The following is a 20,080-nucleotide window of genomic DNA, read 5'->3' on the forward strand; positions in this document are numbered from 1 at the left end:
AAAAATTCAAATCCAATAATACTTGCAATTCACTCATGGTATCATCAAAGCCACTTTTTTCAAACAACCTCAATATACATTCATCTTTATTAAGCACTCTACATTTTTCAACTCATATTCTATATTTTTATGTTTTTCTTCTCTATTCTTCTAAAATAATTTATATTTTTAAATAAAATATATTCATTCCATGATAATGCAAAAATAGCCTCATCTCTTCTAATAAGCAAGAAGCCATCGCCTCTTCTACCATTGCAACTCCGCTTTTATAATGGCATGTAGTAAAAATCCCTCACATGATCATTTCTAAATTCTCTAATAACCATTGGCAAATATTGATGTCTCAAACTCCTATGGTTTCTATCATGATTAGCACATACCATCAAAAATTGCACTGTTTTTGTTCCATCTTCACTCTTAATTCAAATATATGTCAATCCAATGTTTATAATCTTTATTTTCATGCAAGTAGCCATAATATAAGGTTGTCCTAGAATGATAGGATAAGTAGACATATCTTCTACAAAGAAGTTTTGGACATCACTAATATCTCTTATCATAACCTTCACATTTGGACATCCCCCATATAATTCTCTTTGTGAATTTTTTGATGCTCAAATCATCCATCCATGCTTGACGTCAATAGGCCACTTTTCCCTTTCATACAACTCTTTTGACATCAAATTGATCTCCAAACCATGATCAATAATGCCACAATAGGTTTCTTTAAATTTTTCAACTTCACCAATGTCTCCGTTGTTGCTCTTATGCAATAACTACAAGAATAATGATTCAAAGTTTGGATTTTTTTTTCTTCTTCTATAATCCTTATACGTGAAACATCTCCTTATGCATAATCACTGTCCTCTTCATCTATCATCACTCTTATCCCATGTGCATTTGAAACCATATTATTATCTAAAACTTACCATTTTCTATTAATAATATCCATAATGACCTCATAGAATTCCCTCTTTGCTATTCCAAGAACTTTTCTTAATGTATGATGATTAGCGATCATAATCACATGTTTGGCTTCAATACTAAATGCATGATCTTCTTCACTTTGTTCTATGTCATTGTCATCATCATTGGCTTTATCTTCTATTGAATATATCATATCATCGACAATGACTTTAACTATGCATTTCTCAATGTCAAAGACAATTTCACATTGATCCAAAGCTTTAGATATGAAGTGAAACATCATTAAGTTTTGAAAAAGAATGGCAACATTATCAAAGGAGATGTCCTACTCCGCTTTTGGCTAGAGTTGTACATACTTTTGGAATTTGATAGTATGCTATTTCTTCATATATAGGTCAATGTTATCGTATTAAAATAGTACACTTCAATCTTATATATTGGCCGTGAACTTGTGCTTTGCTCCAACATTCTCCTTGTGACTGAATGCAATACAGAAGCAATATTTTACGTGTTGACAATTGAAGTGGTGACACAATAGAAGATAACTTTCAAATGATATTTAATATCATTAGCCTTGAAGTAGCTTGAACTACATTTGTTCTTGGACATCGTAATAGTAGGTGTATATACCAATAAACAAAGTAACTATCTATTGTATTGCTTTTAGATATCATAATTGTAGGTGTGCACACCAACAAACAAAATAAATATTTATTGTTGGACATCAAAATTGTGGTACACATCAATATATAGAGTCTGTAACTACTGTTGTACACACAACCTTAATTTAGGCTCGTTTGAAAAAGTGATCTAGGCAATTTAGGTGCCAAAATCCTAAACCGTCTATTATAGACTAACCAGCATATATGACATAGCTGATAGTAGAAAGGACCACCATAGTGTTTTCATTAAGTATGACTAGTTGTGTTTTCATTGGTTAAGTATGACTAGTTGTGTTTTCATTGGTTAAGTATGACTAGTGTTTTCATGAAAGAGCAAGAATAGTTCCAATTGAACTGAGGAGGCTGTGTGATTGAAGTTGAATCAAGAAATTTCTGAACAAGAGAAAGAGGGAGAGAAGCTGAAGTACTTCACATCGACCGTCACTTCAAATCCGCTCGATGTCGATGAGGGCGAGAAACTCCAGGAGATATGTTTGCGAAACTTGAATACCACTGCCAATTTATCAGTCTCTGGAGGGGTTACCGGAATTGCTTTAGGTAACATGTCAGGGATATTAGATTTGAACACGTCTACACCATGCTTTCTGCTTCATGAAGCAGCAGTGTATGTGGTAACGATATAGCAAACTAAGCTGGCAATACCTTATTGCTAAACTTTTGTTATCTTGAACTTGTGAACACTATTGAGCAGTATTACAATCAGGGTCTGGTAACCAATTTAGGAGAATATTCTTAAATTCTACAGAACTTAAAAGGAGGGGATAATTTCAATCAGCAACTAGACTTGTAAGCTAGTTATACCATTTCGTTAGTAACAAATGTGAACGCAGTTAACAGTATATGGGTCATACCATACATCTTCAGAGCCCAGCCTCTTATCACTGTGAAGAATATGATAAGTACATCGAGGGACACGATACAGGCTCACTGACGACACTTGTGTGGAGGCCATAATAATCAAGGCATAGAGTAGCTGCAATTGGAGGCCAGACTAATTTTCTTCCCAATTAAACATTTCGACATGTCAGAACTAACTGAGTATAATGAATGTAATTAATGTATCACCTCGGTAGTATCATCACAAGGTTTGCAATAAACCTGCTACGAGAAACCAACAAAACTTAGTTCCAAGAGTTTCTAGAATCAGGCAGATGCTTCAAGGCTCATGATGGAAAGATCCAGTACTTTCCCTCAAACACGAGAGGATCATACGGGTTCCACTTTAGAAGTATGAAAAAATGATAATGTCACTTTACATAACTCCAAGTAGACTTCAGTGAGCTCTCGTTACAATTGGTTTCTCAAACCTTGACAAAGCAACCAATACTCTTTCTGCATTGGTAACGAATTATCTAGGAAATGTACAGGGGAATGACACTAAGCATTCCCCATGCCGATTATTGTTTCGAAGCATCTTGATCTTGATATGTACCATGATAGTCGCACCCTACACAAAGTTAACAATAAGATCAATAAAAAAATGTACCGCCAATATCAGAGGTAGGCTACATGAACAGCATTCAAGCTCAATGAGCCCTTCTATACTTCTCTCTGCTGATTGCGCAGTTACAGTTGATACTTATACAATAACACCCCAAAATCTAATTACGTGAGAAGTATTTCAAATTCCAGCTCTCTAGGAAGCTCTGCAAAAAAGTTAACAATCATTTCATCTAAGATAGAAACAAGCACAGTAACTCGGGATGAACCAGATTGATTACCAGGACAGAGCGATTCATGTCATGGATGCTGGCATGAGACTCAACGCAATCCGTATGCAGGTCATTGCGAAGTTGCTAAATCTCAACAACTTGCGTTGTGCCCAACCAAATTAATTGTGTGGTGAAATGAATCACTATGATGATATCCTAGGAAGATCCACTTTCGTTGGTAAGACGAATGGATATTCGGTGACGATGAATAACACAAAGAGGTCACAAGGTGTTCTTTAGCAGCGGCCATTTGACATGGATGCAGGGTAGACAATGTACTCATTACGACATAACTATCTTCAGCGTGAAAGTCTTGCTGACATGTCCCAGAGAGTTAGACGGGAAGGCGTTTCAGGTCTTAAAAGCCATCGCAGAAGTGCCTCCCCATTTGCTGTCCATCTTCCTGCATCATTTGATGTTCGGAAGGGTACCCCGAGCTTGATTATTTCTCTTTCGATACCAGCTCTCACCTGTGATCTACCTTCTTCCTTACTTAATTTTCCCCATCCAGTAATAATTGTCACAAACCTGGGGAAGGCCTTCGTTTCCTCAATGACATTCATGCCTTCGGACCCATCATGAATTGACTCTTTCGCTTCAAACTGTACCAGTGAAGGCAAATATGGCACTGTCACTTCCACATTCACAACTGACTCGTCCAACCTAGCATTATCTTCGAATAAGGAAAGTGCAGCAAAGTCTTCGTAGCTATCAGATGTGTTTGAATCATCTTCAGAATCACTGTACTCCAAAAGATCTACCTGTTGAGCAATTAGAAAGAGATGAGCCAGCCACTGGTACAAAGCCACTATCGCACCTCCAGAGGAAAGACGACGAACATCTAGCTTCCACTCATTACGCGTCACCGTACAAAGATCATCGTGAATGTTACTGTTATCACAAAGCCAACCCAACACTAACGCAGCTCGACGATACCGACCAAGTGCCCAAAGTGCGTCCAAAAGGGAAGAGCCAAGTGCAGTCCAAGTTTTTTCGTCCTCTTGTGGGATATGGTTAAAACATCTCCCCAGAAGATTAAATACCTGCAGTTTCATTAACCATGGATCCGTCATGTTTGATAGAAGTTCAACAATTTATTTGCAAATACACCCCACGGTCTGCAGCAGTATAACTCTATTAGATGAAACACTCACTCCATCAGATAGGATTCTCCAGCTGAGTGACTTACCTCTGTGTCGGTCTTTGAACTATTAGTCAGCAAAAGGTGACAACATTGTGCAAGTTCTGAATCAAAAACTTCCAAAGAATGGAGCAGATCAAAAACTTCGACGTCATTAGAACACTTGGAGCTCAGGGCAACAAGCAGCACAGTACAAGTCACGGCACTTGGTGGACACGCTGCTGCTCTCATATCATCCAGAACTTTAATCATAGCTGGAATATTCTTGGCCTTTGAGCAGGCGTCCAACGCTTCAGTAAAGGTCTGTACACTACAAACTGTTTTCAACTGCTTGGCCTGATCATAAATAGATAAAACCTGCAATACAGCAGATAATCCAAAATATCAATACAAAGTGAAACTCAAACCGTATTCCTTGTCATGCCATTTTTACAATCAAGTCCACCTGTGCATTATCTTTACTCTTCAAAGTCTGAAAAAAACAAGTTCTGAAAACTCGCCTCTTTAAAAGCCCCAGTTGCTTTGAAGCTGGACATGAGGACCGTGAAGGACACTCCAGTGGGTTGTAGCCCAGATTGTACCATCTGAAGGAAGACACGTTGGGCACCATCCTGTTCGCCACGCTCGGTATAAACGTTAATCAACGCGTTATACGTCACCACATTTGGTTTGACACCATACTCTTTCATTGCCTCAAATATGGTTTGAGCCTCTTCAACGTGACCTCCTTTCCTACATGAATTTATTAATGATGTAAAAGTCTTTACATTTGGCTGGCATTTCTCTGCCACCATCTCACCGAATACTTGCATAGCTGATCGAAAATCACCTGCAATATTCAACACATTCGTGCCCATGTAAGTCTGTGATGTAATGCCTGGGCTCAAGTTACTTATGCATTCAAGTAGTCAAAAGATTAGAGCGCATTTGAGCTCAAATACGTTGAAATCGAAAAAATTAGAGATAATCTGGTTTGCAGCCGCAAGGACATGGACCATGTGAACAATCAACAGGCAAGCCCTAATCCACACATGGCTTCTGTAAGTTGGGAGCTGCTGATACGGTTGTTTTCAGAAATTAATCCCCTTAGATCCTCTACCCTCAACCATAGAAGAATATGTCGAATCAGTCAGTCCCTTCACTAATGGACAACGCATCACAAGGCTTAAAAACGAACAATTACTCCAAATGTTTTGAAGCCAGATGTTCCGAAGAACCCCCATAGTCAAAACCCTAGAAAAGCTATATAACAACTATATCCATACCATACTGCATAAACTGAACATCACAGAAGAGAAAACCCTAATGCGGAATTCGAAATAAATGTACAAGGGCATAATTGATTTGGAGAAGAGTAAATACCAGCATTAGCATAAACAGTAATAAGCGATGTGTAAGTTACAACTGTGGGTTTGATACCCCGCCTTTTCTTCATAGTATCGAATATCCGTTGCGCCTCCTTAACATGCTGTTTGGGAGCACAAGCAGCCAAAAGAATATCATAGGAAACTACGTCTGGTTGTATACCTTGCAAACACATCTCCTTGAATAATGAGAGCACTTTGGTAAGGCCAACATCGGTCTTCACGTACATATTCATGATAGTGTTGTAGGTAGATAGATCTGGCCGACAATCCTTCTGTTTCATAGAATTAAACAGCTCATTCGCTGTCTCCACCTGGCCTGATTTGCAGTAAGCATGTAGAAGAGAGTTGTATAACACCGTGTCTTTCTTCACTGAATCATCCATATCAGAAAATATTTTCTTCGCTAAATCCAAGCACCCTGAGCTGCCCAAAGTATCAATAATCGTAGTGTACAAATGCGGGTCTAATCTACACCACCCCTGCAGCTGCATCCATTCTAAAACTTGGAGTGCTTCATCAGGGTAGCCCTTTCGTCCTAATTCCTGTAAAACTGCGTTCACAGTCCTCGCGACTTGTTCATAACGAACATACCTCGCCCCACTTAGCGAATTCCCATCCGTATTCTCTTGCATCAATCTGTGGTGTCTAGATCCAATCTTCCTGACCCAACAGCTGAGCATATCCTTCACAGAAAACTCATCCCTGGGATTCAAAACCTGTGCAACTAGCTTCTCCTTCTCGTCATCCCTCGCCTGCAATTTTTCCCTGGTGACCCAATAAGGTCGGTGCGCTAAACCCGAATAATCAACAGGAGACGGAACCTCGTAATCCAGATCTCTCCACGAGTAACTACTCGGAGAATCCATGTAGCTAGTTTCCGCAACTACATGGGCAAACCTTCGCAAGCACAGCCTCATCACCGACCCCCATCGATAACAGGGCACACAGGGACAAGCCAGAACATGCTGTAGGGTGAGCCGCAAGGGCCCCATAACTGAATTCCCCACTCACTCCACACCATTCCCCAGCATCTTCCCCCTCAATCACCTAACCCTCTGTACAATACGACCTCAATTCCCCTCTCGACACCCACAGCTGGCCACGAGGAGACCCAACTCAGGCGATCGCTTAAACCCTAAAACATCACCCAACGCCGGAAGTCAAGCACGGCACCATGAACTGCTATAAATTCACAGCTCCTGACCTAAAAAAATAAGGAATGCGTCATGTGCATGAACTGCGACGGTGTGATGCAGTGACAGGGAGCAGGGATATGAGGCGACGAAGGCAGAGGCAGAGAGAGCAAGCGACGAAGACAAAGAGCGGTTGGCGAGGAAGCAGCCACACCAGTAGCGGCACACGGCGGCAACAGCAGCAGCAGCAAGGGCCTTTCCTTTTTGTTGGTGCCACCGAACGGATCCAAAGTCTCCTTTTCCCAAGCTCTCATGGTCCAGGGACATTCCACCACGACGTCCCACCATGACCCACATAAACCAGCAACAACAAAATTAACAAAAAATAAAAACATAAAACATAAAAATAAAAAACGAAAGAATAATAACACACACACTCAGGCCCAACTACCGGCACTGGAGCTGGACGCCCGCCGGACGGGTAGCGGCTGAGGCGGCGACCAGGTCCCACCGAGTTTCGCGTTCTCCTTCGCCCCTTTTTGAACCTTATGTAACATAGGTTATGTTCCTGGGTTTTTGGTTAGGTTGCTTGCTTGCGGGTTTACTATGAATCGGTTTGGTCGCTTACTTACGAGTTAACATTAACAAAAATATGCTCCAATCGAATTGGTAATAATTTAAGACTTTATATAGATATAAAATACTTGAGTGTTTTTTTAATTAATTTTAATTTTAGTTAGATAAGAAGCACTTTCTAATTAATGGTCCTATTCTTACAATAATTATATATTAACAGAGAGTTTTATATTTAATTTTGGTTTTAAAATGTAAATAATATAAGAAAATAAGATCAAATATAATTCTTGAATCTATTTATGATAATATTGCACTTAAAAAATATTATTTCATATTTATACAGAATTTATATAAATATAATTAGGTTATCAAAATAATATATTATATATCAAAAGCTAAATGTTTTTAGAATCTTTGTGAAACCAAAAGATATGATATTATAATTTAAATATATATTACTAATTAAAAATAATCTTCTATTATCTTATTCTATTTTTATTTTTAAAAAGTACATTTGATTGTCTGATTTTTAAATATTTATTTTAATATGTATCCTAACTTATTTTAATTAGTCAAAGAGTTTTAATGTCAAAAATAAATTTTAATAAATTTTAATTTTTAACTTATTAGATCTTTAATAAGTATTATTTTCTTTCAAAAAATAAAAATAAAAAACAGTTACATAGGTATTTTAATTCTTGAGCTTATTTTTGCAGGGTAGTTATTAATGTATCCCTAAAAAGAATAGAAAATAAAAATAATTGAATTGGTAGTTAATTATTTTTTATAGGTCTATTAAGCAATTATAAAACATTGTCTTATTTTTATATTTATTTTTTTTCTTAAATACATCTTGAAAATTTTATATTATTTTAGAATGCTATCACAAACTTTATATAAAGAGAGATAAGAGATATGTAAATCACAAATACATCTCTTTGTTGCATTGCTATCATAAATGTTCATATTCCAATAAATTGAAGTTTGAATCTTTAGATGTAACACATACATTTTGTAAGAAGTTATTTGGCAACAACTAGATTATTTTGGTGCTTTAAAGAAAAATTAGCATTATTTTTCTTATTGAAAAATATTTAACTCTGATATTGCAAATATTGGTCTTATTAAACTATTAGAAGTATTAATCTTAAAAATATTATACAAAATATTATATCTTTGTATAACCAAGAAAGAATTAAAAAAACTAAGAAAAAATCTTTTATGAAGTAGAAAGATATAAGAGTAGTTATTCCTTAATACATTAAAAGTCAAAGAGTCTTTATTAAGACTATAATACCAAAAAAAAACATCTATAAGATTTAGTATGATTTAAAGCTTACTTCTATATATATTAGATAGCAAGAAAACCACACAAAATTCTCCTAAAAATTAGAAGGCATGTAGTAAAAGTGTTCATGTCATAGCTTCATAAAATTAGATAACACCTTGAAAAACTATTGTTGTCATATGGCACATTCATAGATCCAATCTTCACCCACAAAAACTTCTTATACGTTTTACAAAGAAGAAATTATTTATATAATCGATTTTCATATCATTCTACATACTTCTATTGAATTAGGTAGTATAGATATTTATAACTCTTTTAGATCTAATTTGTGCATCTGTGTTGTTTTTTTTGTTTTTTGTTTTTTTAATTCTCAAAAATATATCATTTACTTAAACTATTAAACTTGCTTCTACTTAATTCAATATAATAGCCATAGATAATAATTTTTTATATTTATATAATTCAAAATTTTGTAAAAAATTACTTAAAATCTAACAAAAATATATTCATATTAATCTTGAATTTTAAAATATTTTTTTACTTATATTTTTTTTAATTAACTAATATTTAAAAATAGCTTAATCATATATATGTATATATATATATATATATATATATATTTAGTAGTATAAAATTATAATATTTCTATTTATTATATTTTTATACTAATTATTTAATTTACAATATAAATAAATAAATTATACAATAAAAAAACTAAAACATTTCAAATATAAAATAAAGTAAATACATCAACTATATAATTTAAATTATTGAACCATGTATTTTTTGCGAGGTTCAGAATAAAAAATTGCAAATAGGTTTTGTTTTATATAATTATTACACATATTGATACATATTCAAAATTATGTTTTTTTATTTATCATATACATTATTTTTATGATAATTATAATATTATTATAAAATACACTAAAATAATGAAACCAACAAAATAAAAAAAAAGTAAAGTTTCAGTGCAGAATTACATTCATATTAGTTTAAATTTTGAATCAATTTTTTTGTGGAAAGGTTTAGTGCAAAATCATGTAGATCAAATAAGTTTTTCAAACTAGCGCTGAAACATCTTACACATTTGTATTTTGAAAGTAATATTAAAAATAAAATTGCAGTTGGTTTTTATTTTTTTATTTTTTAAATCTATTTTATACAAAAACATAATCAAACATATTCCTCTTTGGTTCTTCTTGGTGTCCTTACATTGATTTCATGTCTGAAACCTAAATGTAATCTGCTTGATGCGTGGAGTGCCGTTGAATCACCAAGAGGGGAGGGAGAGAGAGGAGAGAGCTACCTAGATGATAAATAATGAGCTTTGTTTCTCATGTCTCAATGGTCTCACATTCCGGATAACAGTCTACAGTGCGTTTGCTTTCAGCATAGTGATTGCTGTGGATTCCATGCAGGGGAACCACATTCTGGATGGACGTCAATATACTACAGTGATTGAATTCTCGATATTGAAGTCTAATTCACATAGACTTACATCGGTGATATTTATCATTTTCATGTTGTATATATCCCTCCAAGGTGGGTTAGCTCTTCTTTGTTACTAATACTTGGTTCTGGTGAGTAGTTGTCTGTGTTGGAATTGTTGTTAGTTGAATTAAGTATGAAAAAAAAAAAAAAAATCGCTGTTTTTACAACTACATTAGAAGAACGATCATTCGAAGCTGCCATGTTGCAATACTTGTGGAAGGCTCTAAGAGGACGACTTCCTCATCAGTAGACTTGATGTTTTTGCAACAATAGTTGATTAGAAAACTGAAGAATGCAAGCTACTCAAACCATGCGTGATCAGACGCTAAGGGAGTAGTGTGGAACTGAGTTCATGGATAGAGTTCCTTGACAGGAATATATACAAGCAACATCCCGTTATTTAAAAATGAAGATCTCATACCAATGTTTAAAAATGCTATAACTACATCCATCTAATACAGTGACTAGCCATTATAAGCTGCAAGTGCAATAATTAGTTGATAGACTCACACCTCACTTTGGAGGCAAAGATTTCTTGAAAATTTAAACCATGCTCTAGTTCTAAGCCTTGAGCAACGACACAAGGCTCTAAGTCAAAGCCTTAAACTATTCCAATTCACCATCTACTCATGGCTTGATTTTAAATATCCACCTAGCTGAAATTAAATAGACACTTGGAAGAAGCATTGTACTAACTTCCATGTATTATTCTTAAAAAGTGATTAGAATTTAAATTTTACAGCAATCATATGTTTAAAATCTTTTTGGTATACTTATAATTGAATGGTTCTCCACTTTCTTCTAGAATACTAGGAAAGAATTCTAAAAGGTCTAATCTTCTAAAGCTCTCACAAATTTTTAAGAAAATTTTATTTTTTAATATTTATTGTTATTCAAAAGATGGTGCTCTAATTATTATTTTTTAGAAGTCTACTTATTGTGATTTGTGATTGTGGGTGTGGCATCTTCATAAAAAGAAGAAAAAAAAAAAAAAATTATAAGATACTAAGATATAATTATAAAGGAAGTTTTAGTAGTATATTAGATGTTTAGGAAGTAATGTCAAGCTCAATTCATTAATAGAATTCTTTGATTAAAATATATATAGTTAAAATTTTGATATTTAAGAGATAGAAGTAATAATAGTCATTAAATTTAGAATGAGATTATTATAACATAAGCTCCCAATATGCATTGCTAAAAAAGTGTTGAAGGATATCTTTGATATAGTCAAGGCAACTTCTTTTGTTGAACAAAATATTTGTTGAAGTCTTTGACATAAGAATGTTGACCATTAAAATTTCCAACTTAGTGAAGTAAGAAGATGAGATCTAAAAGTTTTCAACTATTGAAGATATATCTATTATTTCATAAAATTTATATCAACTCTTTATATGTGAAAAAAGAAGTAACAACAAGAATAGACTTACTTTCACAATATAGAGCAAAACTAATAGATCGTTTTGTGTAAATAAGTGAAGATGTTGAATGATTGTCATTTTTTTTAAGCTACATAATCCACTACTTGAATAAATAACAGACTTGCTTGACATCACCCACCATTATACCAATATTAAGTTTGTTTGAATTTTATCTTCTATTTTTGAACACTGAATCTATAGACTCTATGTTATTCAATCTACATAATTCACTACTAGAAACCACTTAGTTTGACCAAAAGTGCAAAGAAAAAAAAACATTATTATATTTTGAGTTTTTTGATATTACATTAAGAAAAATTTAGCTTAAGAATGCATAAGACATTTAGTTGTAGAGAGATTTAATCTTACCTTGAAGTTAGATTAATAATCCAAAAAAATATATAAGATGTTCATAAATAATTTAAAAATATTAAATAAAATTTAAATAACTCTAAATAATAATCCTAATTAAATTTATAGAAATGACAAAAAACTATAAAAAAATTCAAAAAAAAATCTAAAGAAATTCTAAAGAAATTCTTATAAAATTCCAAGTAAATAATTCAATAGTTTCAAACTTTAATATATTTTATACTAAATATTAATCTTAATTTTAATTTGTCATACACTTTGATTTTTTGGTTTAAAACAAGTATTCAAACTTTGAAGAGAATCTACTTACAAATTGAGAGAAATGACTAATAATCCACTTTAGTACTAACCATCTTTCTGCTTAAACTTCAATCTAAATCTTCTAGCTTGAATATTTTGTTTTCAAACTATTAAGTTCTTCTTATAATTTGCATAAATTTAAAAAACTTGGCCAAATATTAGTATATGAAAGAAATTTTGTATTCCAACTTATTTATTACTTCAAATCTAAGAAATACTCATTAATCTTCAAAATCTAATTTTCAAGACACCAACTCACTTAAACCTCAATTACTTTTAATTTAACAATTTAATTTGATATAGAACAATTTTGTGCCTTAGTTCTAATTTTAACCTTAGTTTATAAGTGGCTTTCTATGGATATTAATCTAAGGTTTGTCTAAATAAAATTTATTAATTTCTATTCTTTACTTCTATTTGAAGATGCTAATAATATATTTTTTCTAATTTATCTTATTTATATTTACTTATTTTTCTACAAAATAAAAAAATCCTTTTTAAAAAATGATTGTATTAATACTTTTTAATTTAACTATCTCATTAAACTAATATCTATACTTTTAAGATAATTTTTTTACTATATTTTAAAATAAGCTCTTCTATAATATAATATTTATTTCTTTATTTTATCCAATAGTTGTATTACAACACAATACCAATCATTTATAACATCATAAAGCATGGATGTGCAAAGATAATATTACACAAGAATTTAGAGCTAATGTTGTGATTTTTTAGTTAATGGTTGTTAGAAAGTAACCATTATATTTAGATATTGAAATCATGTCCTTATATATTTATTTTCCTTTGTTGTTTAGGTTCTGATCAATCTCTATAATACATTTTTTTATAAAAATAATAAAAAATTATTATTGTTAAATTTTATTTATTTATTTATTCATTTTAACATGGTATCACAGAATTAAATATGGTTTTATGTTATAATTAATTTAATAATTAGAAACAAGAAAAAAAATCCCTTTTATGTATTAACTATTTGTCTAACAATAAGATTTTCAATTATAGCTTCTTCAAATTCAATTCATAAGACATAATTGGTAGATAAATTACCATCTATAAATTATAATTTATAGAGTTTAAAATAGAAATTATTCTTATTTTAAATGGACTTTTTTTTGTTATAAATGCAACAAAACTTGTTCACAGTTTTGCAGATATTACATTACAAAATGCATGAAAAATTAAAGATACTAAATAAATAAATAAATAAATCTAGTGCATTATGGTGATAATGAAGTCACTTTGATAAAATCTTTTAAAAATTCTAAATTTTTTTGGAATAAGTTAGACTCTATATATAAACAAGTCAATCTTGCAACATAAGTTACACTATAAAAGAAATTATTTCAATTAGCTATGAGTAAAGAAACATGTGTAGTAGAATTGATTGAAGAATTTTAAGAAATTTTTGTTGAGGTTTTAGTATCAAGACTTGTATTCTTAATATATACATATATATATATATATATATATATATAGATATGATTATTTTAAATTCTTGCTCTTTCATGGATGAATTTTTCACATCACAAGATTCTGATATAAATGTAATTCTATCTAATTTGATTTAATAATTTTATAAGAAGCTGCAATATAGTAGTATGAAGATTCTAATCATAATTCTAATGCAACATCTAAGTTGAGAGCTTTTTTGGCAAGTAGTTAATACATAAAACAATTAAAAATTAAGAATATTTTTAAATAATTATGAATTCAAGAGCAATATTTCAACAAATAAACCACACAAAGCACAAACAGCCAATTAAATAAATTCTTATAAATTATTATGACATCATTGTAGTAAACCAAGACATAAAAAACTTAATTTTAGAATTTTAGCTGGTGTAAAGACTCATGGTACATACAAACCTCAAGCCAATATTATTTCAAGTAAAAAATTTAATTTAAAATTTAAAAAACCAATTACACTTCATTTATTTATTGTTAGGAATAAAAAAATTCTACAAATCTATCTATTTGATATTTAGATATTAGAGCAATATGTTATATGACATCAATCAAAGAGTAATTCATATCATATCAAATTTTAAATCCTCCCTTAATTTTATAGACAAAAGATGATAAAGAATATAAAAGCCAATGGCAAAGAAACCATATAAATTAAAATTAAAAATCATAAAATCAAAAATATATAAGAATTTTTATATGTATCAACTTTATCTAAAATTTTATTTTCTATATGTTTTGCCACTTCTCAATAAAACAATGTTGAGTTTTTTTTGTAATTACTGTAATATTAAAATGTATTCTAAAGATGAAAAATATCATCTAATAAGAATTAATGAAGTGGAAAATCACTATCTATTAGAGGTTAAAAGGCCCAACTTTAAACAACGAAATTCACTTGTAATAAATAAAGCACCTAAAAAAAACTATTTTACAACATCATTGTTTAAAACATGTCAATCAACATTCATTGAAAGAAATGAATGAGCTTGAAATAAATATTTTGATAAATATATCACATATTCTCTTGAAAGAAATGAATGAGCTTGAAATAAATATTTTGATAAATATATCACATATTCTCTTGTATAAAAGTTGTTTAGCCATCAATATATATATATATATAGTCAAAGATAAAAATCCACATACTTCAAAACCACTGAAGTCAATTCATACCAATGTATGTGGTTCCATAAAAACTAAATCTACTAAAGGCTTTACTTATTTTTTCATCTATATTATTGATTATTCAAGATTCATGTCAACATATTTTTAAAGTATACTTTAAGATACTTTAATCAAATCTTAATCTAATCCTAGTTAGACTCTAAACAAATCTTATCAACTTCTAATAAAACTTTATTTTAATTCAATTAAATCCTATCAATTTCTAATAAAAAATTGATCAAATTCAATCAAGTCTTAATAAAATCCAAAAAAATCTCTATTCAAATTTTAACCATATTTTAACCAAATTTTAACCAAATCCTATAGTAAATTCGAAACCTTAATAAATAATAATATAATTATCAATCTTAATTCAAAAAAATTATACTTTTTAATTTCTTAGTTGAAAAAAAGTATATTAAATTTGAAGAAGATTGAGCTTACTAAATAGGAAAAAATAAAAAAATAAAAAATAAATCATAATGTGCTCAAGTATCAACCAATCTCCTTCTCCAATATTGATGTCAATCTCTAAATACCAATATTTCTTATTTTTACCATGTAATTGCTCTCAAATTTTTTATAGTTGTTAAAAATTAATTTTACTATTAGTACATCATATTTTATTATAATATAACCTATAGATTGTTGTAATTCTAATCAATCCTTAAAAATCCATCAAATTCCAATTTCTTAGATTTCAATCCACTTAAAATTTAATAACCATTCATTACACTATATGAGCAAGCTCGAAATTATAACATATATTCAATACAATTATAATCACAAACCTACAAATTTTTACTTGTAGATCTATTTCAAAACTCACAAAAGGCTCTAAAATATAAAACCTTTTTATTTTACAAAAATTAGAATCACCCAAAATAATCCTAAATTTGTAAAGCTCTAATTAAGTCACCACAATCTTAAATCATTCAAAACTAATGCCTAAAAAATCTCTTCATTGTTTGCTCTCAAATCCCATTCTTTAATCTACAAAAGAATTGTGGATTTCTTATAAGGAGGTGGATTTATACCTTGGAATCTGATTTCAATCCAAGTTCATAACTAATCTTCTCCAAGTATTAACATCTAATTTTTATAGGAAAGTTTTGCTAGAAGCTACTGTTTACTTCTACCTTAAAATACTTGTGATACTAATTTTGCTATTCTACCTTATTTTGTCTTGTTTATAGCCTTGCAAAGTGGATAAAAGTCCTTTATGCAAAAAATTAGCATTAGCACTTATTGACATTATCAATTGGTTGCTAGAATGTTTTTACAAAAAAAGTTATTATTTATGCATAAATAATTTTTCTTGTGATAAAAATAAGTTCATTATATATTTTATTATTCATAGATACAATGTATAATCTATATATTCAACAAATAGCTATAAAGATTGCAATTTTTTATCATCACTTAAATAAAGTAATTTATATGACTCAACTTGAGGATTATATTAACCTTCATTTTCTACATAAATTTTGTAAGTTATTAAAATTTATATATGGATTAAAAAAAGCTTTACAAACATAGTAAAAAAAATTAAACTACTATGTCATTGAAAATGATCTTTTTTGTGGTAAAGTAAATTTTAATTTATATATATATATATTAAAAAAATATAATTCAAAAAAAGTATGTTATATTGGTATTATACATCAAAAAGTCTATTATTATTAATAATATATATAATTTTTGAATATTACTAAAATAATTTCAGTAAGTGGCTTTGACATGATCAACAAAGCATCTTTTAAAAGTAGAGATGGTTGCTTAAGTATGATAGTTGAAAGCAATATGATTAATAAATAAATTAGTATTTAAATCAATCATCAAAAATTAAATATATAAATAAAATTATTACAAATTTTAATATATATTATTATAAACTTGTCTCAATCTCTCTTATAGTAAAATTAAGATTAACTAAGACATAAGTCCAATTGATCTTAAAGATATAGAAATAATAAAGGATGTTCTCTATTCAATTGTCATAGGATGCTTAATACATGCCATGACTCATATTAAGCTTGATATTATTTTTGATATTAGCCATGTTGCTAAGTTTATGATCAATCTAAGTCAAACACATTTATATGCAATAATACATATAATGAGATATCTTAAGGCTTAGGCTATAAGCATATCCTAAATTTCTATACATATATTCTTTTTATCTATACATACATCTAAGATTTTTGATTGGTTGATTTAAATTCTTTTTTTCTTATTTTATCATGGATCTTGGACCTTCTCCCTTTCGTCTTTGCCATGGCATAGGTTCTATTGCCAAGATAAGGAAATAAGAGACGAAGATAAGAAACCAAGATTCTCTCAATGACAAAAAAAAGAAGAGGGGGGAAAAGAGGAGATGATTGGGACCAATATTGAAGCAAGAAAGAGAGGGAAGAGGTCTCGGATCTATGTTATGGCAAAGAAGAAGGAAAGGAGATCTAAGATCTATGTCGGGATTAAAAATAAAAAAAAAGAAAAGAAAAAGAGATGAAGAGATTGGGACCCATGTTAAGACAAGGAAGAGAAGAAGGAAATGATTAAGACTCGTGTGGAGACAAAAAAATAAAAATAAAAATGAAGAGGTGTAGGACTTGTATTGGTATAGGAAAATAAGAAGAAATGGGACTCAAACCCATGCTATGACAATAAAAAGAAGAAGCAAGAGATCAAGATCCACATTAAGATAAGGATGAAGAGGAGCCAGAGATTAGGATTTGTATCAAGTCAAGAAAAAAAGAATTTGGATCGACTAATTAGAGGCCTTGAATGTATGTATAGTAGATGTACATATAGAAATTTGAGATGTGCTTCTACGCTAAGCCTATCTTGAAGGTATTTTAAATAATAGAATAATTAATCAAAATTAACAAAGTTCTATTGATTATCAACATCATGTTTAAGATTGAAGTGACAATGATTAAACAAGTGATGCATAATTTCTAACATCTATTTTGATTTATCTTTTTATATTAGCCAGTAGAGTTATTTCTTGGCAAAGTCAAAGACTATCTATTATAGAACTATCTTCTATAAAAGCAAAATATATATCTTGTGTTTTAATTGTAAAAAAACTATTTAGATTAAATAAGTATTAATAGACATATGCAATCATCAATTAAATGTTTAATCTTTATATTATAATAATCAATCTACAATTGCTTCATCTGAAAATCCATACTATCATGGCCAATCAAAACATGTTGATGTAAAGTATTATTATTTAAAAAAAAAGATTGAAAATGAAGATATTTGTATGATATTTTGGCCACATCAAGACAAAGTAGTTGATGCTTTGGCAAAAAGCTTTACGAAGATCCAAATATTTAAAATGTTCAAAATTAATGGATCATAAGACAAATTAAATAGTAGATAATTTAAATGTAGATTAAGAAGTGTTAGAAAGTAACTATAACATTTAAATACCAATTTCATGTCATTTCATATTTATGTCTATTTATTATTCAAGTTGTGATCAACCTTTGTAATACACACTTTACAAAACTAATAATAAACAATGATTATTGTTCAATTTTCTTCCTTCTCTTCTTTTCACAATGATTTCAAAGAAGGTGAGCTTCGACAATGATTTCGACACAGACTTTTTAAAACAAGGTAAACCAAATATATGTACAAGTTTTCATTTGTTACACTAATACAAACACTCATGGTGAAGAAAATTTTGAAGATTTAGAGCATGAAATTATACTTGAATGTAAAGAAGATGTTCAGAATATAACTATAATCATTTAAAAAAATAGTTACACTTAAAAATTCATCCTCGATAATTTCAGTCACTCTCATTGCAGCATGAAGTGCTTTTTTGGAGATTCACCATGCTTCAGTTGTGCAATTTTTGTATGTCTCCATAATCGGTAATTTGAACTCTATTATAAAAATATACATGGCAATAAAGACAACCGACAATCAAATGAACTTCTTGTCTTCATCAAACTAGTACACATCGAATAATCAACAAAAATATGAACATATTCCTCAAGAAATAAAAAAAATATTGAAATTAAATAAAAGATAACTAAACGTAAAATGTCAGGAGCGCCGAGCCCTTCAAGAAAGCTGTGCTCAACACTTTCAGAGCCGCTGATACCCCTCTCCGTCTTCAATCCCAAGGAGATAATTTTGCACCATCGAAACGATTTGTGTCAGCCATCCCTAATCGGTGGGACCGTGTAACAAGTCAAAGAGCCCTACTTGGAGAGAGCCGAGTTGACCCCAGGACCCAGAATTTCACGTCGACTTGTATGACAGTCAACACAACGTGTTAAAATAAGGCTCAGTTACTGGTGTCAGCAACCTTTGGCAGCCACGCACCCATCACAAACCTTTTCCTCCTGTTAACAGTTGCACACCCTACTGTAGTTCCCCCCAAGAGTGGCTCCACACATACTTCTCAATCCCTCAGCTTATTCAACTTTCACTGTTCTGCTACCACCCAATCATAAAGTTGTTGTATTTGAAGGTCTAGATCTTAGAACTTCGGGGCAGCGCCGAGCAATTGGCGTGTGAATATTGCCAACACCACTAGATCGATTCGGCTTGAGCTCGATCCGTATCCCTCAATGATTTCTGGATTCATATTGTCAAGTGGAGTGAGAGGAGGGCGTATTTGTCAAAGCGGTGAAGGGAAATGGGGAAGGCCACGGCTGCGACGTAGAGCCAGCACCTCTCTGCAACCGCCACTGCGCAAGTTGCACACACGCCCACCTTGCTTGAGAAGAAATGCTGCGCCTGATGGGGTCAAAGAATACCGCCATTACATGGGGGCGGTTTTTAATTTGTGCGTTTATTCAATTCTTGGGTACGAAATTGCATGCGTTTAGACATGGTGCCATGATCACTGCATGCTATGCCTTTGGCAACATTAATGAGTGGAATATGTGGTTGCAGTTCATGTAGCTCTCGGGGTGTGGGTTTTCTATTTCTGTAAATGCCAATCGGGGACATTATCACCATTATGGTACTCTACTAC

At 31.0% G+C, this 20,080-nt stretch overlaps 1 protein-coding gene across 1 annotated transcript; it reads right to left on the reverse strand.

The window, feature by feature from the left end:
* Positions 1-2,651: 2,651 nt before the first annotated feature.
* On the reverse strand, positions 2,652-7,154 carry LOC112281675 (uncharacterized). Its single transcript, XM_024518459.3, has 5 exons — positions 5,826-7,154; positions 4,964-5,292; positions 4,512-4,820; positions 3,332-4,365; positions 2,652-3,057 (listed from the first exon to the last, which is right to left on the reverse strand). The coding sequence occupies exons 1-4, from the start codon at positions 6,820-6,822 to the stop codon at positions 3,622-3,624; spliced, it is 2,379 nt and encodes a 792-aa protein (XP_024374227.1). The 5' UTR covers positions 6,823-7,154; the 3' UTR covers positions 2,652-3,057; positions 3,332-3,621.
* Between the last annotated feature and the right edge of the window lie 12,926 nt (positions 7,155-20,080).

This window comes from Physcomitrium patens, chromosome 4, assembly GCF_059467195.1.
Source record: "Physcomitrium patens ecotype Gransden chromosome 4, ASM5946719v1, whole genome shotgun sequence".
Lineage (NCBI taxonomy): Eukaryota > Viridiplantae > Streptophyta > Bryopsida > Funariales > Funariaceae > Physcomitrium > Physcomitrium patens.